Source organism: Halyomorpha halys, unplaced genomic scaffold (assembly GCF_000696795.3).
Source record: "Halyomorpha halys isolate HHAL.00 unplaced genomic scaffold, Hhal_1.1 Scaffold34.1, whole genome shotgun sequence".
Taxonomy (NCBI): domain Eukaryota; kingdom Metazoa; phylum Arthropoda; class Insecta; order Hemiptera; family Pentatomidae; genus Halyomorpha; species Halyomorpha halys.
The window spans coordinates 1,188,294-1,206,736 of NW_027105031.1; the positions used below are offsets into that span (position 1 = coordinate 1,188,294).

Sequence of the window (18,443 nt, forward strand, 5' to 3'; positions counted from 1 at the left end):
TCCATTACACAAAATTTATTAGTAAATAAAGTAATAAAATATTCATACAACAATTTTTAAAAACAAGAATCTTTAGAATTTATAAAGTTTAGAACATTGTTAAAGCACATAAACAATAATGAGGTATATTCCTTAAAATACAATATCTAAACAAAAGAAGATACACTATAGATAGCAAACGGAAAATATTCACTATTTGTACTAAAATTAAAAAGTAAAAAAAAAAAATTATGAACAATGTGACTAGTAGAAAAATGGCAATTACTATCATTTTGATACATCACAAACTATGTACAGCTGGTTAGCAACATGCAAACTTACATTGATTTAAACAAAGAAACATGAAACTACATACTGTAATTTGGTATTTCAGTTCTAAACTATTCATAACAATAACATGAAAAATACAAATAGAAAATAAATTCAACAAAATTTTGATTTACTTTTATTCTAAATTTTAAAACTAATTGTAATAAATAAATAATAACATAATATTTAATTAAATTATATGATATTTATCTTTTGTTTGTTCTTTGATTTGATTTTTGATGATATCTGATATTTTTTCTTGTTCATTCTTTAAACGTATTATATTTTTGCACATTATTGATTAAATTTTATTTTACTATAACCCAACATTTGGTAATTATTATAAAAAAAGGAAATAAAAATAGATTTAAAAAAAAAATTGTTTCTGTAATTTTTACTATCATCTAAGAATGGACAAATAAAACAAAATTAATTTTAGAAACCATCAAAATTGCGTGATATATAGGCACATTACCTAAATGTTTTTATACGCGTACTATAAATTTAATTATGTACATACATAATATTAACATACACAATTTTATTTTGAAAAAAATTGTTAGTACTGTTTTAGAGACTGGTATAGCAGTTTTAGGGCATGCTCAAACCAATCATGTTAGCCTGTTGAGTCACAAATCCGTTTAGTTGACACAAAAATTTAATCAGTTTGACAGAATAGAAATGACTTGATGGGTAGGTGTGCTCGGTCTGAACTTACCCAAATAGTTTCATAATTAATGCAATCCTTATTAGGTTGAAACTGGTCCTAACTTCTCAGTTCAAATGGTTTTAGCGGAAAATCATTATATTTATTTGAAAAAGCCAATAGATAATCATGTTTATTACAAAAACAATAATCATAGAAATACTACTTAGTGGAATGCAAACAACTAATAGTGATAAATTTCACTTTCAATTTAAATAATTTAGGGTCGGCGAAATAATACTTTTATTTTCTAGTGATTTGACTTAAATAGCTATCTCTATTAAATTAATTCTCTCAACAGTTTTAAGTCTCTTTTTACAATACATATTAAAAGAAAATTCAAAATTATAACTTAATATATTATATACAAATTTAAGTTTACAACATTTACAAACCTAGTTATATGTATTTAAGACTTATACATAGTATTACAAAAATAAATCCATGTACCACAATGTTAGGTTAAGGAAACAATAAACTAACAAATTACTAGAAAAATAGATAATTTTAAATATAAACAAAAAAATTATTAAATACTATAATGAAAAAAGAAATATTATAAGAAAGAATAATGACACACTATAACGAAAAAAGAAGTCAACTCAAAAATGAAAAAATCGAAGGCATTTTTAGACTCAAAGAAAAAAAAAACAAGTGATAATCTGTGAAAGTACATTTTAACTTCATTTCGAAATAATCTTATAAGGAGTATGAAAACAAAATACTGTTTGAAGGCAAGAGTAAATTTTAAATTAAAAAATGAATATGAATATTTAAGTATCTTAAATACTCTATAAAAAATAAGATTTGATATATAAAAATATACTAACAGTAATGAAAAATAAATATTATATTAGTAAATAATTAAGAGAAAATTAAAATAAAAAACAATATAATAATTTTGTAAGCACAATGCTAATCAGAGAATTCCCAAATTGTAAGTCGTAATAAAACTGAAGTTTATCCAATATTGAGATGATTATTTTATCAAGATAAGTAATGAAAATAATTCATTCTGAAAGTATAATGTTCAATATATAACATTTAAACAATAATTCAGTTCATTTGGTGTAATTTTAGTAAGAATCATAGTAGTGATTGGTAATCATACAATGTTTCTATAATGTTTTTGAGAATATAAATTTGTTTTCATTAGTCATTTTAAAAACTACTCGACTTAAAAAAAAAATTAGAAAAAAAAGCAATGTTGGTTTAGCATTTTGAATATGAGAGTATCAGTTATATTTTTATTTTCCTGTAGAATCCAAGAATTGTGTATTTAGTGTTTTTGAGGGTCAATCATATACCATAATATTTATCATCAAAAATAATTTTGAGGCTTTTCCCACTCCCCAATATATTTTAGTAAAAATAATAAATATTCTTTGATTTTGTTCAATGTTTACTTAGTATTGATGATTCATTAAATTAAGTTTGTTCTTTTGTCATGCTTTGCTCCTTTATTTCCAATATGATACATTAATCCACCTCTACTAATTAATACTATTATCAACAAACAAAATTTCAAAACTAACAGGAAAAATTACTTCTCTGGAAAGTCAAAAAATGCCAATATTTTAAAGATACTTCAGAAATTCATGTTTTTTATTTTGTTCTTTTATGTTATTAGTTTCATTTTTACAACCTTGTAGAAATGTGATCAACCAAAATTTGGGAATCCTCTGAACTAATACATACATCAAGTATGAAGTAAACCCGTAGTCTAACTAAGAATAATAATTATGATTAAGTTTGAGAAACAGTAATTAATTTTTTTTTTAAATAATGACTAATAAATGAATGCTAACATAATGACTATAATATTACTATTATAGTTGATATTACATATTCTGAAAAATTAAATCTTACATATGCTGTAGATGATAAACAATAGGGATAGTATCAGTATCAGAAGTAAAAATATAACAAATTGGTAACCTTAATTTGATGTTCAATCATTTTTAGAATCAAAAAAACTAGTATTTAGAGAATTTTGATCCAGCTTATTGTATGTTGAAATTCTGATTTTTCCTTTAGTAATACAAAGGAAGAGGTGCTGCTTCAGTGTGTAGGGCTCCTAACTGTCCAACCCAGGTTCGAGTCAGTAAATTTTATGTTGTACTAGCCGCAGTACAGTGCTGGGATCAGGAGATTCCCTTGGGCACAACCAACCTCAATGAGCTTGGTAAGCATGACCCTTCATTGAGTTAAGAGATAAACCCAGTTGAGTATGAATGCTTACCACATCATTTTCTTGAATAACTATTGATCAAGAAAACATATGCTGTCTATGTATATTTATATACGCTTATTTAGCAAAGGCAGAAACCATGCCTACGCCACCACTGGCTTTCAGCCTTGACTTTGCAAATTCACTCTAGGACAAGTTTTAATGCTCACATCCATTCATTTTTAAAATAAAATATTGAGGATCAGAATTTGAAATTATCTAAAATAGGAAATTATTAGAACTAATATACTTTGTCACAGCTTCACTTCTGAACTGATTGAATCGTAAATTTTAAAAGACCTTATTGAATGAAATAATAGCAAGAAAACTATAATAATTTCTAAAATAAAATATATTTAAAAATATAAAAGAATGAAAAATACATACAATAATAAAATAATCATGCAAAATTTGATGTTGGAAGATCAAAAACATATTTAAGATAAAAACATTAACAGAGTTAAAAAAAAAATTAAGAAAATCAGACATTAGGCATAACACAAAATCAAACTTGTTATCTACAATACATTCTACAAATAGAAATAAAAATTAAAGTGATCAGTCATTGTCAACTAAACACCAGATCTGCCGGTGACATCAAGTCAGTTCTTATTTAAACTATTATTGTTGTCCTTACACTAAATTAAGTCTTTTATTTCATAATTCCTAAAATTATAGCTAATGTCTAAATGGCAAGAGAAAATGACCCCTTAATCGATGCATTAAGATTCAAATAACAACTAAGATCACAAGTCAGAAATATGACCTAAACAAATACTGTAATTATTAAAAATAAAATAAACTTTACAGAAATCCTCTTTGGTAACTATAAAATATAAAGCTAAAATATTCGACTTTGTTGTTTTTCAGTGATTTAATATTTCTAATGGCAGGAAACATAATTCTAAGAGCAAATCATAACTCAGTGATAGAGTTATTGATGATATACAATTATAAGTAAAATAAAATTGGGTTAAATAATTTACTTTAAACAATGGTGAAGTAGGAATCTGTTGTTGATAAATGAGGTTACTAAACTTTTCGCCAATTACTAGTACACAATATTTAATATTGAATTATTTTTGCTTATAATTTATTTATTAATTTCTTTGTTCAAAATATTTATTTTTTACTTGTATAACTTTTTTATTTGTTTTATCTAATTTATTAATTTAAAATAATAAATAATTAGATCATAACATACCATAATTTGAATATAGCCAGATTGTATTTATTTTTGAAAGTTAAGAATTTTAAATTATTTGATTGTTATGATTTCTGTATCGTCTTTTTTCTCTATGTCCTATAGCAGTGGTTCCCAAACTTTTTTCGCCATGGCACCCTTATGCAGCACGCTTCTTGGGCTAAAACTATTTTGTATCACCCTTATTTAGCTAAAAAAAAATTAAAAATGCTGGCATGATTATTCTTATACCAGCTAAATATATAGGGAAAGAAGAAAAACAGTGTAAAGTAAATGGTAGAATGCACTGTATATATGCTATTTTAATTTTAAATTGTCCTCTTTTCAGTAAAATTTTAAGAAAATGACATTTGCTTGCAACACCCCTCGCATTTTTATTATCACTACTCTCAACCCCTAGTAATGACACACTGATATTAATAGTAAAATTCATGAATATTATTAAGTAAAGAAAACAAAATAAATAAAGTATAAAAATAACTTCCAATAGTCAGAGAATTCTGTGCAATCACTTGTAGCCGAATTTATGAGCATTCAATTTGAGATGGAATGATGCATTTGATATACTTAAATGATTAAGTATTCGAACATTATTATTTCTTCAGAATTTTTGGGAATATTTATTAACCTTTTTTTTTATAAATTATTTCAACAACCATAAAATTTCCATAAATGGATTTGACTTTTTTTCCCTTTAGTAAACCAGGTAGTGTTCAAAAATAGGAGCAGATTATAGCTAGTTGCTTTAAAGATTCCAATCTGGATCTGTCACAAGAAAAAAAGATGTTTCCAGCCAATAGAAATATTGAAATAGCTGAAAACTGTTATCATTTCTGATATTACATTGATAACACTAATTAATCTTAATAAGAAAAAATAAAGAATTTAATAAAATATTTGATAACTCTTATTTCTATTTCTGTTTAGATTTATAAAAATGAAATGAGCAATGACAAAAATATTTAAGAATTTCATTAATTAACATAATTCTTATGCAATTGTATTAAAATATGTAGGTAGATATATATTATATACTGATAACAATTATTTCAGTATTAAAAAGGTAGCAGAAAATAAATTTGTTTTCAATTCTGAATACAATTAACAAATTTGAAAAAACATTGGAATATTCAAAGGGATTAAGCAATAAAATAAAAGAGGATTAAAACATTACTCAGATAAAATCAACGATAAATAAAAAGTTTCAGTTAAATTTACTTTGGTAACATCAAATTACAACACAACATCTCTTACGATGCTTTTTTTTAGAACTTATGCTAGGTCTTGAGGAAGGTGGTTCCTCTTCCTCAAACCATTCCTCTGAGGAGGAACTATGATGGGACTGAACCCTTGTAAGTGATGCTTCGCTCGAAATCAATCTCATTTTGGAGAATGCACGTAATGGTGGTTTCACTCCAGAGACAGAACACGACCTAGTCCTCCAGGAATCATTACCCCGACAACTATTTACCTTGACTAGGCCAACTTTGACTTCTACTATAGAGGCCGAATGAACCCTTTTAACGATAAATCTCTCCGTAAGTGGGGTAGGTATCGGACCTATCTCCGCTATAGTTCCCAAATCCTCTTGGTTCTCTGATTCTACTGGTCCTAAGTCAAATAAAACTGTCTCATTGTCAGGGTTTGTTTTGGGGTAAGTGTCACAACAGGACAATCTACCTGCTCCGCTAGTTAAATATCCAGTTAGATACACTGGCTGAAACAACACAGAAAAAAATGTATACTAACAGTATGAAATAAAACTTTCACATTAACCTAAATTCATTAAGTCAAAGAAAATAGTTAAATAAATAAATTAAATTTTAAAAATCATACAAACAAATGAATATAAAACAAAATTAAATACAAATTATACCACTAATACCTTTCCATAATAAAGAAGAGCATCACTGGCTGCATAATAATAATAACAAATAATATTAGAATAAAAAAGTAGAAGGGAAAGACTCAGATTCAAAGTATTTTGTCTAAAAAGATTACATTACAGTTAAGCGAAATTTAATAATTGCATAACAGTTTCTATATTGTTCATATAAGTCAAAATAAAATATCTATTCAATACTCATCTATGATACATCTAGATCTAAACTGAAGTTGCAAAAGGGCAAACAATATTCTAATTTTTCATAAAACCTATCACTAAACTGTAAGTCTAAAACTGAAATAATATAAATTACCTTGTGGTCTCCCATGCAAGAGTTGATACCTATGAGGCTGTACTCGACTTTATCTTCATGGTTCTAAACAACAAAATAATTAACGGAATAACTGCTATAAACCATTAAAAGAACTGTGAAACTCCTCTTGAATGGCCTTTGAAATGGCCCACTTAAATAAAAAAAACTTTATAAAATTTTATGATAGCAATAGTGAAATAATGTAAAATTCCAATCCTTTTTCAATAAGTATCCTCTATTTCTAAATAGTGCATGAGATTGAAGATGAATGATGAGAGAAGGGAAGTGGCTGGCCTGGACCAATGGCTAACAGCTGTCTCTTTTAGGTCTACATTTAGATAAAAGACATCTCCACATGATGCCAAATCTTGTTTTATTGCTCCAACTTATATTAAATTTTTCTCAATAATTTCAAGTGAATAGCACATATCTCTTCTGTCTTTTTAGCAATTTATGTCAAAAAAAAACCTTTTGTAAGAAATATAGCTCATTAAATTGCTTTTATTTGGTTATTCACATAGTTTTCCAATTTCTGATGCTTTTTAAATATTGCTCTTGTAAGATTGTGACATGTCATACATTGACCAACCTACTCGTTATAGGTGTCTGATTGAAAAGTGAGGTAAACAAGGCTACCACGGAGGGCGGGAGAGGAGGGTTTCACACAGTTTTCAGGCACTTTTTAAATATTGCTAAATTTAACTATTTTAAGTCCCCTCAACCCTTTTTAAGCAAATATTTTAAAAGTGATATAGGATCATCGCTTCCTGGTGGTTTTAGTAGGGCAGGTCTAGCTGGGAAGGATTATCTTTTTTTGTGTTATGATCTCCCCTTAAGAGATTTTGACATGTCATACATCAACCAACATACTCGTTATAATTATCTGTTTGAAAGATAAGATAAGCAAAGCTACCACAGAAGGCGGTAGACGTGGATTTCACACTGTGAATAAAATCATATAAAAATTTAGATTCCTGTCTTAACCTTAAAATACCTATAGGTAAAAGAAGGAGGCATAGCAACACACATATTTGTTTATCATTCATATCTATTTCAAGCGGAGGGTATGGAAAAAAAAAAAAAAAAAAAGATTCCTCTCAACCAACCTCCAAATAAAGAAATAAATATATTATTATTTTTCTTTTATGGCCTTGGAAACATACTCACTTTTAAAAAAAACTAATGTAGACTAAAAATGTGGTAATAAACCAATATAAAAAAGGAAGGAGCATACTGCTATAATACTAAACAAATGACCATTCTGTATTCAAAGCTTATTTCTGGAATGTATTTCCCACAAATAAGGAGCTTTGACTATACCATAAATTTGTGAAATTTTAGTGTTATAATATTGGACGTTTAATCAGTGGTCGTGTTCCAACAAATTCATACAGTACATTAAATTAAAATGAACTAAGACAGATGAATGCAAAAATAAAATGAATCACAATGAGGACAGGTCTTTGTTTTTTTGTTTTTTACCACCTTTATGGTCATTTCTGGCATACAGGGAGGTTTATCTAGAGATAACCAAATAAAATCAGAGTAGGGAGGTCAGGTTTTTGACCCATGGAGCCACCATGAAATAAACATTAACCCCTCCAGGACTCGAACTGGCACCACATCAGACTTAAGATTGCTAAGGTGACGTCTTAACTCCCTCGGCCACAAACAGCCTCTTAAAGCAGACAGCTGTGATGTAATAGTTACTAAGTGCTAGGTGTTAACATGGAGGAGGGAAGGACTGCTTGGCTTGTAGATTTGGCAACACTGGTATCCCACCCAACTTCAGCCATTGGTATTCAATGACCCTCAATCTCATGCACTATAGTTGACAGAACTAAGTACACTGCTTTCAGAGGATAAAAAATAGATTAAAATCTTATAAAATTAGGTATTCACTTGTTTTATAATTGGACTTCTTGAATATAGATAGGTAATTAACATTTTTATTTTATTTTTAACTAACATAGTAAATGTTTTGACAACAAATATTTGGATATCTTTAAAAATAGCAGATTATCATAAATTGTGTAATATATGTAACATAGCACTTAAATTTTAAGATATTGAAATAAAATTTATCATTTATTTATTTTATAATTTATTTATTGTTTTTTCAATAATCACCTATTAGCACCTTACAAAGAAAAGGTTCTTGGGGTGGCTAAAGAGGAGTTTCATGGTAACTTAAAAAGAAAGAATTAGGAAAACTTACAGATGAAATAAGGGGTTTCGCAGTCTGACTTAATACAACCCTATCACACCAGGCAGGGCATCTTGTTTGCATGTAATCCGCACTAACATTGCTATCTTCGACAAATGGATATGAGGGTGGAAAAGCAATAGGAAACTCGAAGAGTTGGCCACAAAAATCCTCCATTTCTCTATCAAATTCTTTCAACTATAATAAAAATAATTTATACAAACAAAATATTATACATTACAATGGAGAAAACAAAGTGATTAGTGTCAACGATTCTTACCCATGGTTCTTCTGCAAAGACGGATTGATGTTTGAAATGGCTAAATTCCTTCTTTCCAACACTGAAAACAACCTGGCTACTGGAATCTTTATATTCCAACTTACAGTTCTTACCATTTTCTACCTTCACTTCATTCAGCCCTTCAGACAATTTCTGAAATTAAAATTATTTATTGATGAACATAATTATAACTAAAAGTCATAGCAAATTAATTTGTTTATTTACAGATTTTATAAATTAGGCACTACAAACAATTTAAAAAAATAAATAAATAAAAATCAAGGCCATATCAAAATTGATATCAAAATTTGGGAGCATTAGACCTTTGGTCATTAAGAAGTTTAACTTTAATTTTTCTTTAAGTCAATATTTCATGTTTACTGTCCTAAAATTTTCAATTATTGCAAAAATACATAAATTACACTAAGGTATGCAAAAATGTATTTGTATATCTTAAAAACATAATAGCAAAATTATTAGTGAAAATTGCAAAACTTGTGAAGAATTCCAGAACAATCTTGATAATAAGGACAACTATCCAATGAAAAATATCCATAAGTAGAGGAATGATCCAATGTGACTCGAAACCTATTTTAATTCAGCCAGGCAATCAAATCCTTTGCGTGTTTTGTTAAATTCTTCAGGTGCAGGTTACTATTTTGGCATAGATAGAATAGTATCCCTAATTACTTTCACATGGGGAATATCAAACTATATCCCAGATATGAGACAGTTTACATAGCCTTCTTAAACTATTAATTATCAATTAAATAAATCAAATGGTATCCTTGTTAAGTCTCAACACTCTTTATTACATCAACAGTCCAATGTTTTAGCCAATTCGACCATCCTCAAGGACAATCTAAAATATAAATTCTCACCTCACATCAAAATTTAAAAATGTTTTGCAGGCTATTCTGCCTAGGTCATTAATTTCAAGTCAAAATCACCCTATTCTTTCAAAACTTCATTAATTTTTAAAACTTTTAATTTTAGATTAAACTATCAACTATCATTTAAACAAACTATTTATCTAAATAAATAGTAATAGTAATGTTATTCAATTTCATGCACTTTTTAAATATTGCTCGATTAAAGCCTCCTCTTTCCGTTTTTAGCAAATATTTCAAAAGTGATAGAGGACCGTCGCTCCCCGGGGTCTTAGTGGTCTGGCAGGTCTGGTGGAGAAGGATGGCCTTTTTTGTGTTATGATCTCCTCTTGTGAAATTGTGACATGTTGTACATCAACCAACCTACTCGCTATAATTGTCTGTTTGAAAAGTCAGATAAGTAAGGCTACCACGGATGGCGGGATTGGAAGGTTTCAAGCCATTTTTCAATTTCAGGCACTTTTTAAATACTACTCAATTTAATAATCTTAAAGTTTCCTCTTCCCATTTTAAGCAAATATTTCAAAAGTGATATAGGGCCGTCGTTCCCTGGGAGTCATAGAGTAGGGCAGGTCCAGCGGGGAAAGATTATCTTTTTTCGTGTTATGATCTCCTCTTGTCATACATCGACCAACCTACTCACTATAATTGTTTGACTGATCTGTTGACACCTGGGGAACAGGCCGAACTCCAGGCCACAAGCAATGCAGCGAAGGATACTGAGCAGACTGCTAGTGTCCCCTTCACCTCCTCTTGAACGACTAAGGAGTCCCACAGGGAAGCCTGTCTTTTCTACCTTCAGCCAGCTTGAGTCGGTGCTATGTCGGACTCGTATTGCATATCTTGGTACTTGGTGGAGTAACTTGATCAATACATACTCTTGTTATTATGTTAGGATATTGGAACACATGGAGCACTGAAACTGCATCTAGATCAAATAAGTTTCTACAAATTGGACATAGTTGCCATTCGTGAAGAGAAATGTTTGCATCAAACATTGAACTTGAGAAAGTGGAAGCAAGAAGAATTAGAGAAGATGGAAACATTTTTCAGAGATAAGGAATTCCGAGATTTTTATAGTAAAATAAACCGGAGCCAAAGACCCTACTCTAATGTCTCTTATATCTGCAATGACAATGAGGGGAACCTGCTGACAAGCAGAGAGCCCTGTCCCAGTGGAGGCTTCACTTCAATGATCTCCTTAATGAGCGACTTTTGGAACTCAGTGAGGAATTAGGGAGAGAAGATAAGGAACACAGGAAGAATGAATCAGATGAAGAGCCACCTTTCGAGATGAGATCCTTGATCCCATCAACCGATTGAGATGTAACAAGGCTCCCGGTGCTGATGGACTCTCCGTAGAACTTCTCAAGTGGGGTGGGAACGAACTAGTAAAGGGTATGCAGGATTTCAACACCGTTTGGACAGATGAAGTTCTACCAGACTCATGGACCAAGTCACTTATCTGTTCTATATTTAAGAAGGGTGATCGACTAAAGTGCTCCAACTACAGAGGGATCTCCCTCCTGTCTGCCGGATACTAAGTCCTGTTAAACATCCTCTTCGAGCATTTTCTGCCCTATGCGAAGAGGACGCTCGGCCGATACCAGTGTGGATTCAGAAAAGGCAGGTCCACGACTGATCAGATATTCTGCCTCAGGACAATTCTTGAGCGAGGAAGGGAATTTAAGATTAAAACTCAACACATCTTCATAAATTTTAAAGCAGCTTATGATAGCGTGAATAGAGAAGAATTGTATGAGGCTCTAAAGCATTTTAAGATTCCTCGCGAGGCTTACATGGCTCATTGGTAACTTAATTGCCCTCACATCTTTTTGTATTATCATTTTTAATCATAACGTTAGATTTAAAATTGGATTACAAAAAAATAGCAATTATCAGCCTCTAATTTTGAGGAACTATCTTCAGTAAGACACATTTTTGTCTATAATTTTAATTAATTTATTTATACAAGAAAACATTTTTCTGCCCTCTTCCCTATCTTCCGAGTACCTGTCATGGCTTAACTTGTAACCATATCTTGCTAAAGCATCTCTTCTTTTCATTATTGCCTCTTTGACACTGTTATTGTTAAGGGATACCTAGATTGGTCTTGGTACCCGACCTTTCCCAATAGAAAACAGTTATACTTGGAAAACATAAGAGAAGAACATTTAACAACTTAAGAATTGCAGAGAGGCATGGTATTGACATTAAAAAGATAGTAAATTATTATATTTTTCCATTCAATTTGAAAAGATTATTTATGTCGTTCGATATTATATTTCGTTATAAAAATATTTTTATTTATTTTCAGTGGTTCTAGAGTACCATTTAAAAGTCAATTTTTTATTCTTTTTTTTCACTATAACTACTTTTTTATACTTTTTAGTGGTTCTTGTGTATTTTTTTTTTTTGTTTAAGGATTTTATTTATTTATTTTTTAGTGCATCATGCATACTGTTTTAAAGTTGTTTTTTTTAAGTAGATACATATATTTATTAATTGGCTGTACAACTGGGTAAACACCTGCTATATTTATAAATTAAATATGAATATGTCCCGTAACCATATATTTTGTTTTTCCGCATTGACTTCCAAACTAAGTCTTCTCGCAGGACCTAGCAGAGCAAGGAAATAAAATATGAATTATTAAATAAACAATATGAAAGAGACAAATATATTTAGGATTGTTTACTGCAAACTAAACTACTTAAATAAAAAAGTTATACAGTGACCTTTCTCCTTCTTTGAAGTTGACCGTAAATATTGATCAATATATTTTTGGGAGATAATTTTTTATTTTTCATAGATAAGCCATTTTGAATTTCTAAAATCTGAATGTAAATTCTTCATCAGCCATTTAAGAACTCTCTTTTTACCTTCTTTACTAGTCACATGGTCAAATCTAAAATTTCTAATTAAATATAGAAAGAAACTAAAAGAAAACCTACTGATAGGAAATATTTGCTATCTGTCTTTTCCTTAATAAGCCTACAATCAAGTTAAACAATATATAAGGACTTTCAAATAAAGATTTCTGAAAAAGATCAGATTGTGCTGAAAAATAAATATCCTAAAAACTTGAGACCTGAAACGTAACTGTGGAATAAACCTATTTTCGGATGTCAGATATGATGAAAGAATGGCTCCACATAAGCCTAAAATTGAATGAAGTTAGCCTGTAGGAGGTCATCTAGTCATGGTTCACATTAAGCAGTGCCATTCTAAAATCCTTAACTTTATAGAAAATATTGAATCGGACAGGATCCATGGATTTATATCTCTTAAGGCTTAGCATTGATTTTTAAGCAGCCATAAGTTAAAATTAACTATAGCATAGAAAACTTTGAATTATATTTAAAAATGCTCCAATGGTTAAACATGTAATACACCAAATGATAAAGATTAAGTAAACATAGCAGAAAATAAAAAATATAAAGAAGCATCCACATGATTTATATCATTTGATACCTAAAATGCTCATAATGCAAAAATAAGTATACAATGTTATCTTTAAATACCTTAATAACACCTTTTGTATCTGTTCTGAAGTTGAAATCTCCAAACAAGAAGAATGGTGCAGTACCATGCTTATCATTATGGAACCTATTGAATAAATATAATTATTGTTTTAATTTTAAATTTGATAAATAAATGGAAATATTTATTTATAATATTATATTGAAAAATTTAAAACATACCTATCAAGCGTGTACTCCAAAGCTCTTTGTCTTGTTTTGGAGTAGACTGAAGGAAACTGAGAAACATGCACTATAATTAATATATACATAAATAATTAAAAATACTGATCTTGGAACAAACAGTATCCTAAAAATTACTAGATTTCAAGACAATAAATAAAAAATAAACTTACAGCCTCCATCGCAACAAAATTTGAAGCATCATGGAATAGATGTATATTGATGAGATCAAATACTGTTCCATTTAAATTCCATCTGGTCCTTTGAAATCCTTTCCGAGACCACTTACACTATATTAAATATTAAATTAATTATATCAAATAATTATAAAATAAGCCCAACTGAAGTTAAATGACCAATACTAACTTCAGGAAAAAAATCTTGAGGAAATTTAGATTTTTCTTTGGAAGAAACATTTTCTATATTTCCTGCAAATATTTCTTTTCCTTCTACAGCAATAAAGCAACACTCTATGAAAACAAAAATTAGCATTTAATTGTATTTTTAAAAAATCCTTTTAATTTAATTTAAAGGTAAATGCAACGTAAAACCATACCTTCAAAATCCCACATGAGGACATCAGATATTGATTCATGTATGAAGTAAAAGTTTCCTAGAGCCTGAATAAACCATCAACAATACATGAGAAACAGAAAGTAAGAATTTTAAAAACTAAAAACATGGAGCGCCCAATGGCAAAATTAATTTTTAGGTTTTTGCTTAAAGTACTAAATAAAAAGTAAAGAGTTTTTATTTACATGGCAACTCCAATGAATTCTTACCTTTAATTATTGGTAAAATTATAAATCTGAAAAATTTAAATACCCAAAAAGAGTTTCATAAAATTTAAACCTCATAACATTTCTAACAAATAAATCCATTCTTTGTACACTTACAGTAAAATTTTCGGCAGAAGAATAATCTTCATCAAGATAGATTCGAACTTTATCGAACACTTTAAGTTCATCACTTTCCATTAAAAATCTGGAAAAAAGGCAATTTATTATTTATTGCCATTAGATTGAATTGTATTCAATATTTGGATATTTATATAATAAATGGAAACGATAACATATATTTTTAATAAGATAACAATACTATCAATAAAGCTCAATGGGCATGAACTAGGACACAATAGTGAAAAACCATCTCTTTAAAAATAATATAATCTATTGAAAAAAAAAAAATGTATAATCTAAGAACTTAATTATTCAATTATAAAACAAACACACAGAGACCTCATATTTGGAAATAAAAAATGCATTATGCTGAAAAAATAAAGATGATGATAAAAAGGGTTACAAAATGAAACTAACTGAACAAAATATTCTACATGCTGCATGCTTTCCTCATAGTTTTTTCCTCCAACTTCTTGACAGTGCAATGCAAGAAACTTTGGTTTCAACCGAATCACAGTCTGAAACAATTTAAATATAATATATACCTACTTCATAATATGCATACGTGTTTTTGTTAAGACAGTAAATAAATCTTACTTCCAAGAACTCTTTGGTCCATATTTTCAGCATAACAGAAGGCTAAAACATGAAATTATTTAAGAAGAAAGAAATATGAGACCGAAAGTAATTTAAATTTGAAAATATATAGATATAATTTTAAGTAAATAAATTTGTGTTAAAAATTGGGAAAATATAGTTCATTTATAATAATGAAATAAAACTGAAAATCACCAAAAGTAGAATATAATTAATGGTAATATGATTATACTTTAGGGTGATATAATAGAATTTTATTTATTTTTTATGGATAAATAAAACTCACATCTTCAAATATAGATCCTACATTGGCTGTCACCAAGAGGATCGGAACTGGATCTGAAGCCATTGCGACCAATATTTTCTGAATTCTCAACAAATAAGGAAGAAAAGAAACTTTATGTTAAATATTAGAAGGAAAAACATTTATTTGACAGGTCCGATTTAGACCGTGCCATGTTTTGAGTCGGAACCCCACTCACAGATCTTTACCGCCATACTGAAGTCTACCTAGGCCACGCCCCCTTCATTGACGTCAATAAACTCAGCGCTACTCATAAAACGTGTTTGGGGAAGGAATGAAGGAAAAACAAAATAAATAATTGGTCGGGAAAATTCTCTCTTACGTACGGACAACTTTCAACAACTGGAAAAATTGACGTATGAATGATGTTATTCCACTATAGACTATCGTTGGTATAATAATAATGGCTTCCTGTTTCTAAATAAAGACTGCGCACAAGACAGGCACACGTTTATTGACTTGGCTTTAGGACAGTGTTCTACCGTTTTACGAAGCCCTTTCTTACCCTTGATAAAGGTCTCCTTATCACTTACCCCTTCGCTTAGATTCTAATCTAATTCTTTACATCCTTTAAAACATGGTAAATTTATTCCCCACTTTCTTCATGTTAGTTATTCGAACTACTGCATTTATTTTTACAACAAAATATCTCCGTTTTTCAGCCGTTAAAGGGAATTTTATATGGTCTTCTCATCATTTCTGTTTCACGAGGAGAAGAAATATTTACCTCAAAAATATTCATAAAAAAGATAGATCCAACCTTTTTCAACTGGACAGAGAATTGTGAGAATTTATTTAAATTCATTATTAAAACCATTCTAGTGTTTTAAACCTATAGCAAATCTAATAAGCTAAATTCCTAAGTGTTATTTAGTTTATTCATGATTAAATAATTATCAAATCAATGCTGAAGATGCAGCAATTTTATATCACCATACACTAAACCTACAAACTGCTTATATTAAAAAAATAAAAAAAGTAACACTCTTTTTTGCCAATAAGTATGTGTATGTGTTTGTATGTATGCGTCACACTGCTTTCTGAACAGTGTGATGGATAAAAAGCACTAAAAAGTTAAAAAGCACTGAGCTTTCTTTTGATATTTTATTACCTATCCTCTCACCATAAAACAATTTTCTTATTGATTATTATTAAATCATAAACCTTTTTATCTAATATATATAATTGAAATGTAAATCATGTCTTTCATTTATTTATTATAATTATTTTGTTTTTAATATTTTTTGATAGTAAAAAATTACAACAATTCTTTGATAATTTCCATATATAGGACATGTTTATCTAATATTCTTCTTAAATTAAACATTCTTTATCAGCTTTTCAAGATGCTTTTAAAAAGGAAATTTTTATTTTTATATATTATTTATTAGGAATTGTTTATTAGTTTTTCTCTAAAAAAAATTATTTGTTTTCTATATTATAAATGTGAAACAGGAGCAGTTCATGGCAGATTTAAAAAATTCAAAGTAAATTTATAAATTTTGTTTAATGTTTTGCATTATTTCTTACTTTATTCTTTCAGATCTTTTAATTATATATTTGAATCTCTAGCCGATTCTAAGCATCTAGTCAGGGTTATGGATTACAGGTAATGGATGGCCACTCAAAGATCTGAATGCTTTTTTATTTTTGAAATGAATATCAAATTTTTCCTTATTTATATTATAACTAATAGGAAGTCCTGTTCTAAGAACATCGTCTTCCTCTTCTCTCCCTCAAGATAATATTTAACCTTTAATTTATTATGTATTTATACCCGTAATTTTTAAAGTGATTGTTAAAATTATTAAAGCTGTAATACAGTATAGGACTCCAATGAGAGTCTTTGGCCGAAAAAAAATAAAGCTCTAATGGTATAGTTTCTATTAGTATAACTCAGAAACGGACACAGAATAGGGCTATAAAGTGCCTGTAATATTTAATCCTAGATTTCTATTAATATGGCTTAGAAATGGACTTAGGCGTGGACTGTACAGTACATGCATGCACTGTACCTGAAATACCATAATATATGCAGGCTGATAGATTTTATTATATTGACGTCCTTAGGTCAGAAAAAAATAAGTAACAAATGTGCATTACAAAAAAATAGATAAATTACCAAGTGAAAGTGCACCAATTTCTTTGTTCTGACAGTTGCTAAGTTTTATAAATGCCCATTTATATTTTTCATTAGACTTTCCCAACTATTTTTTAGTAAATTAGAAATATCTAAAATATTCTACCAGGTATCTACTCAACTCTAATAGCACAAAAACTTTTATAGCATCTGTAAGAGGATTTAAATATCGTGCAACACTTGCTAATAATCCTGACTTGCCAAGATGGATGTCTTATCTATATAGTGACAGGCATAGAGCTGGTTTTATTTTTGGTGTGCCTCCTGTGAATCAACCAAATTTTAAGGTGCCTGCCAAATACAATTAGTAATATATATATATACACAACACTTAAAATACTAATTACTGTTTTCTTATTTATGTGAAGCTCGACATCATTGGAATCAACAAAGACACTTATGAGAGTCTTCACAAAACTATACATTTAAATGTCACAGAAAAACAAGGTGATTATCATTTCTGTCAATGACTTTGAATATTATTTTTAAATGAGTTATCCTCAAAACGGGAACTATTTTCAGATATTGCAAGATATGAAGTTCATTTAAAGGTAGACAATTTAAATGTTCAAGATCTCTTTGATTCTCATAGATTACAGAAACTCTTAAATATATTTATGGATGTGCTCTGGAAATCAAGTAAGAATTATTTGTATGTAACATTCTTGGCTTCAGCGGTGAAGCTTGGCGCTAGACTCCCACTTATACCACAGGAAGGAGAAGGGTATGGCAATGATCTGAAATTTATTAATCAATTTTTTTTTCTTCTAATTTTT

The 18,443-nt window shown here is 29.0% G+C and overlaps 2 protein-coding genes across 6 annotated transcripts in view; one reads left to right on the forward strand and one right to left on the reverse strand.

Annotated features, from left to right (window-relative positions):
* 5PtaseI (inositol polyphosphate-5-phosphatase A) lies at positions 1-15,890 on the reverse strand. The gene is made up of 13 exons (XM_014428834.3): positions 15,510-15,890; positions 15,224-15,265; positions 15,044-15,144; positions 14,624-14,711; positions 14,284-14,347; positions 14,094-14,197; positions 13,901-14,017; positions 13,728-13,783; positions 13,548-13,632; positions 9,134-9,286; positions 8,866-9,051; positions 6,648-6,710; positions 1-6,166 (listed from the first exon to the last, which is right to left on the reverse strand). Exons 1-13 carry the CDS (start codon positions 15,570-15,572, stop codon positions 5,678-5,680), a joined length of 1,611 nt encoding a protein of 536 aa, XP_014284320.1. The 5' UTR covers positions 15,573-15,890; the 3' UTR covers positions 1-5,677.
* Positions 15,773-18,443, forward strand: part of Scgalpha (sarcoglycan alpha) — a 14,948-nt gene continuing 12,277 nt past the window's right edge. For 2 of the 5 annotated variants that reach the window (XM_014428968.2, XM_067047874.1), the window contains exons 1-5: positions 15,955-16,107; positions 16,190-16,310; positions 17,815-17,954; positions 18,036-18,114; positions 18,190-18,391. In XM_014428968.2, the coding sequence (XP_014284454.1) occupies positions 16,105-16,107; positions 16,190-16,310; positions 17,815-17,954; positions 18,036-18,114; positions 18,190-18,391 (545 nt within the window). In that variant the 5' untranslated portion in view covers positions 15,955-16,104. Of the gene's footprint in view, positions 15,884-15,952; positions 16,108-16,189; positions 16,311-17,814; positions 17,955-18,035; positions 18,115-18,189; positions 18,392-18,443 lie in introns of those variants that run through there. The other 3 variants (XM_067047870.1, XM_014428943.2, XM_067047882.1) reach the window with 3 other exon arrangements.